The sequence below is a fragment of the Anabas testudineus genome, chromosome 16 (assembly GCF_900324465.2).
Source record: "Anabas testudineus chromosome 16, fAnaTes1.2, whole genome shotgun sequence".
NCBI classification, from domain to species: domain Eukaryota; kingdom Metazoa; phylum Chordata; class Actinopteri; order Anabantiformes; family Anabantidae; genus Anabas; species Anabas testudineus.
Window position 1 is genome coordinate 13,989,483 of NC_046625.1, and position 12,859 is coordinate 14,002,341.

A 12,859-nucleotide genomic window follows, 5' to 3' on the forward strand; every position below is an offset into this window, starting at 1 on the left:
CTGTTAATTTCTAATTTGTTAATAAAATATTTTTTTATTTAAATTAATTTTAATTTCCCTGTTACTTAATATCATTCTCTATTAAAAATAATTATTATTGTTTTTCTATTAAATAAACGAAAAACTAGGTGGAAAAAAAACTACAACTCCTGTCACATGATTCCAAAAACCCGGAAATACATTGTCGACGCTTGTTGACGGGATGTGTTAAAACAGGAGAAGGCTCCAGTAGATCTTTAACAATGTAACGGGAACCATGTGCGTCTGTGGTTGATTTTATTATTTTGAACCCAGCGTCTGAATTATTGAAATCGTTGATATAACACGGAGTCGTCGTTGTGTCGCCAGCAGCAGCGTTTGCTTTAATACATGGACAAAGAGAAGTGTAGCGACATTGTACGTAAGCGACCCCCTGATTTAATCGAGCTAAAACGATTTAACGTTATGAGAGGATAGAAATAGTTTCACAATCAGTTATTAAATTAAATCTGTACTGGTGGAGCACAGTTTGTCTTGAGCTGATGATGTGCAGACTAATGCTTTGTGTACTGTCTACATCCTGCAGCGCGCTCAGTGCTCTTGGATGGAGATGCATCAGTTTATTGGTGACCTTATCACATCTGGAAACATCCTGAAGGATCAGCCAGATGTGCTTAATGCAGCATGGGGCGTGGCTGGCGGAGGTACTGCTGCTCTGGGGTTCAAAGGTTCTTCACTTGAACCCCTCCAGCGACCTCCTCCTGCCCAAGAGAAGAGAGTGGCAGAGACGAGCCGACACATCCAGCCTGGGGCAGCGCAGAGGAAGGAAGACACCAGAGTCAGAGCACAAGGTGAGAGCTCAATTTATGTATAGTTTCAACCCTTTTGCAAAGAAATGCATAGTAACCATGGTAATGGTTTCTTCCTTCTTATTTTAGAGGTGCATCATGCCTGCACATGCCCCGGCTGCCCCTACTCTGCCTCTCCATCCTCCTTTGAGACTTTAAAACCCAGACAATCTTCGTCCTTATCGGCGAGCTCGGATGCAGGATGTCACATTAAAGACCTTACTGAACCAAGCAGCACGACCACATCTGAGCCGAAAACCAGGCCGCCGGTCCGACCACAAAGGCAGGATGCAGACAGAGGAACGCAGAGCCCGGATCAGAACTCAGAAAGTCCTCCTTCCAGAGTGTCTTCGGGCACCATGCCCCATCTGTCAATGTTTCCTTGCTTGTGCTGTCACCGCACTCAGATCCTGAACCACCAGGATGGCACCGACGCCCCATTTTCTCACGCCCACCATCATTTCCATCATCACCACTGCCCTATAACTTCTTGTTTTACCTGCCCTCAGCTTGCCCGCTCTCACTCAGGGCAGCTCTCTGGTTCTTTTCCCTGCTTGTCCTGCCAACACTCCTTTCCCACCTGCCACCTCCAGCACAGACCAACACATCAAGAAGAGGAGAGAGGCAGGACGGCGTCAGCCACGCTGTCGCTGCATCCTTGCATGCACTGTGCTGCTTCTTTTTCCAGACCGTCTCAGCTGCTGCAGCATCAGCGATCTGAGCACGCACACAAACCCTCTGGCTTCCTCTGCACGGAGTGCGGCAGGGCGTTCAACTCACACAGCAACCTTCGCATCCACCTCAATGTGCACACTGGTGCCCGGCCCTACACCTGCTCTGACTGTGGAAAGAGTTTTAGCCAATCGGGGGCCCTGAAGATCCACAGGCGGATCCACACAGGGGAAAGGCCATACTCCTGTGGCTTCTGTGGCAGAGGGTTTCCCCATCTTGCAGGTGTCCGGGCCCATCAGAGGACCCACACAGGAGAGAAGCCTTACCGCTGCAACCAGTGTGGCAAATGCTTTACCCAGTCTGGGGCTCTGAAGATCCATACCCGCATACACACAGGAGAGAGACCCTTCATATGTAGTGTCTGTGGGAAGGGCTTCTCCAACCGTTCTGGGATCCGCTTTCACTACCGCACAGTTCACGGACTGGCTTCTGAACATGCCGTTGAAGCTGGAACTGGGGATGCATATCGTGCACCAGCAGGCCGCGGTTATCCACCTGGACGTCCAAGGAATTTTCCATCTGCTCGCATTGACCTAAATACACCTAACAGCCCAGACAGCAACTCGCATACAGCACTGAATTCCAGAAATTCCCCTGCGTCGACTGCTGCTCAGTCAGAGGGAGGAAACCCCGGTGGAAACAGAGAGGGGCTGCTGTATGCATGCGAAGACTGTGGCCTGCGTTTTAAAGATGCCCCGTCAAGGAACAGACATCAGACTCTGATGCACTACTCCTCTGAGGGGAGAGAGGATGAGGAAGGGGAGGCAGAGGAGAGAGTTAAACACAATTGAGAGAGTCCAGAATAACAGTGGAAAAATTATTGATGGTCTTGATACAGTACGGAGCTCAACACTACAATATCAAATCTGCAGTACATATAGTGTTTGAGTTGCTATAGACTGGAAGTATTTCAATTACACAATTATTAACATTTTAATAGATATAAAGGAGAAATCCAATCAAAAAAAGTGTTTTTTGATTAATGCTTTGATAAAAGTTCATACTTAGATAACACAGTTGTTTTATTGTGCCTTATTAAGCAGTGGGATATGTTGTGTTCATGTGATATTATAGCAAATTTAAACTCAAACATGACACGACAAAACCTACCAAATAGTTTTTTTAGATAAAGCTTCAGATATTAAGGACAAACACTGCCACTCTTATTATACAAAATGCCTTATAGTAGAAAAAAGTACAAATTTCTATCATCAATTTTCTTTAAGGTGATCAGTGTGTCCCATCGGTTTGTTTAAATTATTTAATAATTTAATCTGTTAAAGACTTTTTCCCAAAGAAAATCCAGTGAAGATAAAGTGTTACAAACCCGACACACACAACAGCCACACACTGGCTTTCTTTGAGTGTTAAGGTTTTGTGATACTCTAAACCCCTCACAGTGAGACACTGTCTCATTTTCCAGGCTGGTGGTAACAACAACACGGTAACAGCTCCTGCAGCTTGTGCTTTGCTGAAGGACACTGCAGTAGATTGAATCACAGCATCCACTTTGCCTGCTGTGCCTTTTTCCATGTCCTTTAATCCAATTATTTATCATCCAACCAACAAACAAATGTTTGTTACTTTAGAAATATGTATATTAGAAAAAAGACAACATTCATCTGTGGAATGAGATTCACCAAATAATTAGACAATCCATTTTTTGAAATGCTCAAACCTCAAGAGAACCACCTAGTGGTTATATACGGTCATAGCAACAATCTTTACCATTTTATTAGTGTGCTATTAATAGTGCTTGTTGTTTCCTTTTTTTTGTTTGCTTTTACATAATATTACAATTTTACACTGTTAATACAATGTTTTGTGAGAACATGTAACATACAGTACAGAGCAGTAACATATTGAAATGTTTGCATTAACTTGTTAAATAGACAGAAGCATACATTCCTGTATGTGTTTTCTGAAAGTGCAACTTGTGATTAAACATTGCATCAATAAACAGTTTCTCTGAGACACAACTGAGCTTTTCACTGTACAGCTATATAAATCCTTGAAGGAGCCGCCTGTGTCTGTATGGTTCTCAGATTATTTTGTATTCTGAGCAGTAAACCCATATTTGCACAGTGGCCCTCAGTTTTTGTGTAAATCACTCCCTGGCCGTTCAGCTCTGTCAGGATTAGTCCACATTGCAAACACTGTCCAGCACTGGAGATCATGAGTCCTCTGATCCTGATGCACATTTTTAGCTCAGTATTTGTTTTTCTCTCTTCTACTTCTGCGTTTTAAGTGCTCACAAAGGCTTCTCATACGTGTGCTTCTGTAGTAAAGAGTCACATGACTTGGGCTCAGCATAGACTGCACTGGCTGGTCGAGGGCCGTTGGCGTGTAGAGCAGGAGTGCAGTAGCCGTTGGACAACACCCTGTGTGAGGGGCAGTCGTACTGTGCGTTGGCACCGTTGGCAGCTGCCTGTATGGGAGGTCCGTGTGTTTTGCTGTGAAGGATCCCAGTCAAAGTTGGCGGGTTGGACTCAGATGGCTGCTCGTTGAATGGGGTGGCGTACTCGGGCTCTGGGGGAAGTGGCTCAGCATATTCTGGCAGGTCACCAGGAATGTCATAATGGCTCAAGGTGAATGGGGTGGTGTAGTCCTCATCTGATGAGGGTCTAAATGTTGACCTGACCTTATGTCCATTAGCTGCAGCAGCAGGCAATGCATAGTCTGGAAAGATGAATAAATATACAGATATATTTCTATTAATTTGAACTAAAAAACTGGCAAACAGCCAAAATCTGCATGAAACATGTTTGTAACTCAAGTACACATACAGTATATGTGGGCGATCAACAACATACTGGTCTCAGCAAAAAAAAAAAAAAACTGAGGCATTGGAGATTTAAAGCATTGCTGCATCGCCCACTAACACATATAGTGGCATTCTTCCTCTATTGTGAAAACTGCTTATTTACATTTTGTGATGCAATTTCTGGGAAATTGCAGCAAGAATGCTTCTTTTCTACTCCACAGCAGTCCCATACTCTGCCAATGCTGAGCCCAGGCATGAGCTGCCTGGCCACCAACAACCTCCCTTCTGATCACAGGGACAGGTGCTGAGAGTGACCCTACATTGCCAAAGCTGGAGAGGCTGTGGTGTGGGAGGCCTAGACCTTCCACAGAAACCCTCCGGCTAGGGCTATTTTAATTAGACAAGCTTTTAGTGAAGGCTGTGATTGTCTTAGCATTGCCCCTCTGTCTTGTTTATCACTGGAAGTCTCAGTGAGGCAGTGGTGAAGGGGATGGAGGGGGGGAGGAAGAGAAAGGACTGGTGGTAGAGGGGTGGGGGGAGCACCCTTTATCGAGCTCCAATTAAAGGGTCTCTTTCAGAGAAGCTCTGTGGACCAAAGAAAGGAATGTTTATACTGCGACTGGGTGATGGGCTGAGCCGGGAGGGAGAATGGACAGCCCAGGGAGATAGCTGTCTGAGCAGCTCACACCAGGCCTGACAGGCAAACTGACCACTGAAGTCACAGACTGGTAACAGGAATAAAGGAGAGGGACAATTTTTGAATGACTGTTCAAATCTTAAAGGGCTATGAATAAAAAGTAGTGACAAGGCAGCAGCTGATGGTTCTTTTTGAATGCCAAGAAATATTTCTAGGAATTCTCACCATTGAGAGGAGGAACAGGTAGAGCGTCATGGACATTTCGCTCCAGTGGGTAAGAGATAAGCTGTGATTGTGGACAGGGGGTGGACAGACTCTTTGCCTGGAAGGTCTGACAACCTATAGACACACAAACACACATGTTCTGAGGCTTTTTAGCAGAGGATTGAAACATACTGGAAGGTTTAAAGAGCACTTGACTTACGTGTGGGCAAAGAATACTTCATTTGTGAATCTTTTTTCCTATACGGAGTAAGAGATGACAACAAGGCATTAATACATTAATCACAGAATATTTTTAAACTTAATTCTGTTAAATAAAATGTAGTATTTGAGAAGATAACAGATTAACAGTTAAGCAGTACATCTACAGATAATCACCAGATCAGTCAAGAATAAGTTCAATGGTTGCATCCAGTTGTTTTAAATCTAAATTTAAAATGTGCAAAATGCACATAGAAAATTTTAAAAAGTACACAACAGTATTTATTATAATACAGTACCTTCGGTTCCACCAGATTCCAGCCAACAAACAGCTCCCGCACATTATCAGCCCCAGGACCACCCCCACTGCTACTATTATTGGCTGACTGGAGCCTACAAGAGTGCATGTGTCTGAGTAAGTCAACAGTTGTACTCATGTGAGGAAGGAATGCAGTTTATTGCATTGTACACAATGTTGAATGTGAGAGCTACAGGACATACTGCATTGTATTTACTGATGTGACCAATATCCCTCCTCAAATAGCCTGTCATTCCCTGTCACTGTGCACATATAGATGAATTAGTACATACCCATTCTTGATAAAACTGGAGTGTTTGGAGAGGGGCTTGGGTGCGTTGTACTCATGCTAATATCCGTAGTAGACGGAGACTCTGTTGGGACGGGGCAGAAAAAACTACCATAAGAAACAAACAGCTGGTAAACAAACTGTGTTGAATCCTGTGGACCGGTAGCTAATGCGTACCTCTGGCTGAGGGAGACGTTGGTGTGAATTTGGCAACAGGACAGCCCAGGACTTGGACTTGAGCTGAAGCTCTGCCGTGCCAGCTCACTGGCTGCAGCCGAACAAATCGTGCCACCACAGAAGGAAACAAGCTGTTGAGCACCCTGAGGTGACCATCAGTGTAGGCCTGAAACAGCTGGGAACCATAACAACCAAGTTACTTATTCACAGAGAAGACCAGGAAGCGTAAAGTATAAACTCACATCAGCTCAGTTTGACTGATGGGGGCCGACAACAGAAAACACGAGTTGAACATTAGTGGTTACTATATGATTAGATACCTTTCTTTCTTTGCTCAGTGCACTTTTGTAAGGTTTCCAATTCTTTCTGTCTTTGCTATAGAGAAGAATGTAGGATTCTATGTAGCGCTCACTTGATCCTTTTGTTATTATTCCTGAGAGAAGAGAACATGAGTCAACATTTAAGAGCAGCGAGAAACTGTGGAAATTAAAATGCTAATACACTGTTTGAAATTCCATTAAAAAAATGTAGCCAGGAAAAATAAGTCTTGTGATATTCAACATTTTTCTTAGTGTCAAAAGGCAAAAAACAATAATACGTTAGTCCATCTACAAATAATATGTACATTTCCTCCCCCAGTCCTTTCTTGTAAATATGTAAACATTTAAAAACTGGTAATAGCAACAGCTAGGAACTGTGTAGATATTAGCAAACTTTACTGATATAGGGAAAAAAGGTGTTGGGGACTAGTTATAGTGGTGGATTACTACACATATTCTGTGTGCATGTGTGAAGAGTTTTCTTTTCAATCCTGGAATAAAAACTAAATATAAGACCTATACAGAATTGAACATACCTGTGATTTTGCTTCGTTCACTTAGCTCCAGCTCCACCCAAGGTTTCAGATCATTACTGTCTGCTGCCCAGATTGGGAGCTCTGAATCTGTGCCTCTGGAGGACCAGAACACTCGGTGCTCTTGACCGTTTTTGTTCCAGAAAGATGAGGCATTCAAAGCAGAAACAGTCAGGATGTTGTTGCATTCTGTTCAGAGAGCAGAGAAAGTCACAGACTGAGGAAGATGGTTCATTATGTAATACTGTACAAAGGGTATTTATATACAGCAGCATTAGTCACTTGACTATAAATCATGTGCCGACACGTGTTCACGGAAATGCATAAATGATTTGATTTTTATTCCACAGTGACAGAAATTAATGCTTATAGATGTTCAGAATGTCTGGCTCGTACCTTGGCTAAAGAGCAGCTTCTTTTCAGATAACGATCCCCTGTCAAAGAGGTGAGGTCACAAGAGTTGAAAGGTCAGTACTTGGAGCTACATAGCAGCCTCTGTGACATTATTGCCATCTCTCATTTTTATTTTTTGAATACATAAAAGCCAACACACATTTTAGAAAGGATGCCATTGGCAAATGTGGATTCATAGAGTGTAAGACTTCTCTCACGGGTCACAGTGATACGACCCCCGAGACCATCAGCTGTAGCTCCGGCATGGACAGCTGACTTGCACAGGACTGAAGTCTGCACCAGGAGACAAATATATGGCACTTTCAGATCTTGAATAGATATAGAATTGAATCAAAAAGCATAATACACCTCCACCTAATGAAACGTGGTGTACTTACATCTCTGTAACCCTGCTCAGAGTTCCCCGACACATCCCCTGTCACATTTTTACACCCGGCAGGGCAGTAGACACTGAGAAATGACAGAACAGCACGTAAGGAACACAAACATTGATCCATTCCAGCTGATTCTATAGCGGGAAAAGTTGATTTACCTAAAAAGTGGCGAGTTAAAATGAGATCCTCGCTGTAAACACGAAACAAGATCTGTAACGGCAAAAAACAATTCAGAGATATGTTATCAATGAAAATAATGTCACATTTCTTAAACAGTGTGTACATGTGGAGCTGAAGTATGATGTGGTTTCTTGGGTTTACATAATACCACCTGCCATCACTACACCACACACAAACAGATTCAGTGTGAGACGGCCCAGCAGACCAGCATTAGGGGGTGAGTGGTCATCACTGTTGATGTGACTAAGCCCTTTGTTACTGTGACTTTGTCACAGTGCAGCAAATGGATCTCATGTGATCCCAGTTAACAGACACTGGTTTGTATGTCTGAACATGGTATTGGCTCCAGACACTGCTGGATTTCATAAACAACCGAGTAAAAAACAGGAAACTATGATGCATACTGTACAGGACAGATGACTCCATCCCCAGAAAAGGAAACTATCCCTAAATATAGACATGTACACACACACACACACACACACACACACACACACACACACACACACACACACACACACACACACACACTAGAGTCAGTTGTAGCACCGGCAAACACAGACGGAACAATCTGTGGACTTTATAGCTGCAAAATCAACCGCTTCTCAGTTAAGATGCTTTGGTGGGAGTGGGCTCGCAGTGGTTAATATGCCGAAGAAGTTGAGGAGGGGGTGGGGGGGTGGGAGGGTGAAAAAGAAATCCAGCCACTCCAAATGACAGACTGAAGCCTGAGGCCTCCCTCCATTCAGCCTGAGAGAAGTCTGACTCCTGCTTTCTGAGCAAACACGCCAGAGCAAAGATAGCGACGGAGGATGAATGCCAATAAGCAGTGACTCATACGCTCGCAAACCCCATCGACACACCAGTGCGCGTTCACAAAGACAAATATTCACACAGACTCTGGTGTTAAAATTACACCGGTGCAAACCTGTAAATGATTCAATTCAAACTACAAGTCACACATTTCTAGCTGTAAGACACATGGTCAACATGAGCACTAAACACAACAGTCAACACATCACACACAGTCTTACTACACCAACTCAGACGCTGCAGAAATTAAGTTACAAGACGTAACAAACAGTTTACCAGCACGGTTTAAATCAGAGTAGATAAACTGCTGTCATACCTGGATACTGGTCTGTGGCATAGGACAGTAGAAACCCACGTCCCGAGCGGTGTAAGCCTGACTTGAAAGTTACTGTCACTTCATTGGTTTTAAGTGTCATGTTTTTCTGTGTTGCGTCAAACTTCCCACACACTGGACCTGTGGATATGCAGAACCACAAACTCAGCTCAAGCTCATAAACACAAATACACATTAAATCTGTCAGAAACACAACATTTCATAATATAAATGTATTTGTATTAAAGACACAGGCTGACTTAAATGACCTGTGTTAGTCTCAACCCATTATACAGTAAAGAGCAGAGCCTTGCAGACTATCACATGGTGAACCTACATGTAAGAACAGATACACTGCAAAGAAAATAAGATAAAAATCACATATCAGGTTCTGTGGAATCTGATAATGAACATAAAAGGCAGCCCTGCTGATGATTTCTACCTCCTCTATCTCTCCAACCTCATTTTGGTGTGTGTCAAAATGTTCTGCCCTCAAGACACAGCTGAAAGACATGCACGTGTCTGTGAACCTGGGTTGGTCTGCAGAGGAATGACAAGGCCTGTGCGTATTCCATAATCATGGCTGGGAGAGTGTCGGTAATGACATGGTAGGTATTTTGGAAGAGTGACAGATACAGGAGACATGAGTGCATGTCTGTGATGTCCAAAACACTGCATGATCAGGAATCAAAGTTGTAAACACAAGGTAAACAAGCTTACCCAGAAGGCGCACTCCGTTCCTATCTGTGATCACAAGAGAGCCGTTGCTGCAGTCTGGACTGCTCTCAATGTCAAAATCCCCAAACAGCAGTCGTAGCGTCTGCGATTCTGGCACCCGAAGCCTCCACTTACACAATATGTTATTGGGGTAGGTGCCTGGATAGTTCTGAGAGGCCAAGGTGCCAGACTCAGTGCCCAGCAAAGTATGTCCACAGCCATTACCTAACATCACAGAAGCACAGTAAGGAGGCTGTGAGAAGCAACACGACAATCAAAATAAGTCGCTGACCACTCATGAAGGCAGTGTTGGAGACATATTGCTGGGACTGATACAAAAGTCACTTTGAAGATTTCATTTCCCTTAACATCTTAGTCACAAAAAGGCAGACAATAGCAAAAGCAGATAGTGTTGCTAAATGAAATCATCATTGTAACAGACTAAATAATTCCTGAATTCTTGTAAAGAACAGTTATGCTGAGTTCAACTTAGTTTATTTTGTCAGACCACTAATTCAAAGCTATACTTTACATAACTATTCTGTTTTATTTCTAAAACAGCCGTAAGAAAAGAGCATTTATCAGCTGAGCAGCTCAAGCTCAATCAAATCCATAATTCACACAAGCACAGTTGGTCGTTGATTATTTTAATTGAATAGACACAATATCAAGAGCTTAGTCAAATCCAAAATTCAGGACAGATGAGTAATATTCTGAACATGCACAGCAGACCGGGGCATGTTTATATTCCTGTGATCATAACTGTGTGATGACACAACTTCTGATGAGGAAATTTCAGAGCTCTAAAAAAAAAAAAAAAAAAAATACAATTTGTACAATGGATATGTCATAAAAGATACACTTCTAGGATTAAATACAAAATCTGTCACTAAATGTTGGAGATTATGTTTTTTAGAGATAAGACAAGAACATGGATTGTAACTTTGTTTTTTTAGAACGTTGTTTACAATCCTTTGACTTGCAGTTGTGTGGACTAACACATAAACTGGACCAGAACACACAAATATTTAGATGTTTAGGTTGCCTAACATCCCTGAAGGTCACAGAAAATAAATGAGTTAATTCCCACAGTGGTCACACAGAGATAAGTGCTTGCTCCTCAAATCCTAACCCTCCAATCCACCCCCTCAAAAAAAAAAAAAAGTCAAGTGGTGACGTGTTCCGCGAATGGTCAAAACATGAAAAAGGCACCAGAGTCCAGCCGAGCACATCATCCCTGTCCTTATCTTCCATATAAGGCTCCTGGAGACACGTTGAGAGGAAACCAGAGGATGACCTTCCACTCACCCTGTCTGACACACATCCTGCATCAGCTGTGCCCCTAATTCCCAGCAGCTCTCCAGACCCTAACACCGCAAACCTTTTGGATGTTACTGCCCCTCCACACGTCCCCGGAGGATTCCCTGGAAATGCCACAGCGACCTATTGTAGCTGTGGGCAACAGAGCGTCTGTCACCTTCCTGTGGGAGGCCACAGCGAAGCAGCACTGCTGGGGAAGTTCTGGGTGGCCGGTAATCCTCCCCTGTTCACTGAACCCTTTTTTTTTGTTTTACTTCAGTCTGTTTTTAAGTTTCATAAAGAAAGGTACACGTCTCCAGCCTGTTCTGACCAGTTTGGAAAATTTAGAAGGTGAATTACAGAAAAGTGGAGTCGTACTGGGTGGCGGGACAGAAGACAGTCAATCAAAAGCACCCCAGCAACAGTGTTTCCCCACTTGAGGCTCTGTTGGCAGGTCCTTGCACGCCCACACTAGCAGACAGGATATTCACCTTTACTACCTGTCACTACATTGTCTCACCTTGTCTTGTGTGTCAATCACAAATTACACCAATGCTGAAATGTTCCCCCCATAGCTTGGCTCCACCAAAGCTCTCTGCATACCTACCAGCAAGTAGAGGGTGATTCAGAATAAATAATTGACCACGGATTTAATCATCTTCCTTATGTGAGGAAAACCAACGCTCCAGAGACAGACGAAAACTGACACAAAAAGATTTGTGGTCAGGCTCAGAGCTGGAGTCATAGTCTGTGGGATTGTTTTTCTGTTTGTGTGTGTGTGTGTGTGTGTGTGTGTGTGTGTGTGTGTGTGTGTGTGTGTGTGTGTGTGTGTGTGGTCACTGTGATTCATAGGGCATATGGACTTCAGTGGAAAAAAAAAAGCAGTGGGAAAGGTAAGCTGATCAGTAGGTAAACATAGACAACAAATGTTTAAATGTGGTCCACTTCAGTTTGAAGGACTCCTAATACTGATGTTAACAAACAGAATTAATGGTATATGTTTACATTAACTTCTTAAAGTAGAACTGGCTGGAGGACGTGTCCACACTGTCAGGCAGATGTGTCTAATGGTGAAGTTAGTATGGAAAGTCAAAAGCAGAGCAGTAAGCATAGGTTGGATGCAGTGGATGATTTAACACAGACTGGTTACTGGACCGTGTCGCACTCCTGCCGCTGCTGTTACTGATCCTGCAGCTGATCCGTTCAGTGAAGCAGGACAACAAGGTATTTAACTGAATCTCTATTAGAAGCGTCAACAATTTGTTGTCTTTCCTTACCGTCCTGGCCGTGAACACCTAGGGAACAGACGCTGAAGGTGATCCAGAAACCGGCAACGAGAGACTTCACAGCATCCCCGAAGCTTGCGCACTTTGCGAGCATGGTTTCCGGAGCTCCACATGGGAAAGTGAGGCGCGCGCCCCGAGGTCCCGAGGTTCTGGTCCAGGGAAAAGTTCTGCTCCAAAGTCCTGCTCAGCTCCTATTGGCCAGGGGACACGGGTGATCCCGGCTTCTCGTTGGTTCGTTGCGCTTTCAATCACAGGATCCCGAGCATTCCGTTCCCAAATATGGGCGGAGTTAGTGGTGCGTGTGTGCTGATCTGAGACCAGCCGGAGGTGGAAATACTGGATTTACTGTGGACTGCAGGGATGGCAGCACTGAGCCCACGTCTCATATATTATTATATCACTGTTCCATCAATGATTTGTCAAAATGGTGAAGTAAGCGAGTGTAAAAGTCAGCGCAGGTTAG

General features: G+C 43.7%; 2 protein-coding genes across 3 annotated transcripts; one reads left to right on the forward strand and one right to left on the reverse strand.

Moving 5' to 3' along the window:
* Positions 1 to 199: 199 nt before the first annotated feature.
* Positions 200 to 3,130, forward strand: si:ch211-79k12.2 (C2H2-type zinc finger protein). Of its 2 annotated transcripts, none has more exons than XM_026371277.1 (3): positions 200 to 400; positions 566 to 830; positions 918 to 3,130. In XM_026371277.1, exons 2-3 carry the CDS (start codon positions 584 to 586, stop codon positions 2,348 to 2,350), a joined length of 1,680 nt encoding a protein of 559 aa, XP_026227062.1. In that variant the 5' UTR covers positions 200 to 400; positions 566 to 583; the 3' UTR covers positions 2,351 to 3,130. The 2 variants fall into 2 exon arrangements, with proteins under 2 accessions (XP_026227062.1, XP_026227060.1); XM_026371275.1 differs by having other exon boundaries at positions 200 to 396.
* A 145-nt stretch (positions 3,131 to 3,275) lies between these two features.
* si:dkey-34d22.1 (discoidin, CUB and LCCL domain-containing protein 1) lies at positions 3,276 to 12,740 on the reverse strand. Its single transcript, XM_026371274.1, has 15 exons — positions 12,388 to 12,740; positions 9,815 to 10,036; positions 9,098 to 9,235; positions 7,947 to 7,998; positions 7,792 to 7,864; positions 7,554 to 7,687; positions 7,397 to 7,434; positions 7,004 to 7,189; positions 6,468 to 6,580; positions 6,148 to 6,322; positions 5,975 to 6,055; positions 5,683 to 5,776; positions 5,385 to 5,422; positions 5,186 to 5,299; positions 3,276 to 4,238 (listed from the first exon to the last, which is right to left on the reverse strand). The coding sequence occupies exons 1-15, from the start codon at positions 12,488 to 12,490 to the stop codon at positions 3,811 to 3,813; spliced, it is 1,989 nt and encodes a 662-aa protein (XP_026227059.1). The 5' UTR covers positions 12,491 to 12,740; the 3' UTR covers positions 3,276 to 3,810.
* Between the last annotated feature and the right edge of the window lie 119 nt (positions 12,741 to 12,859).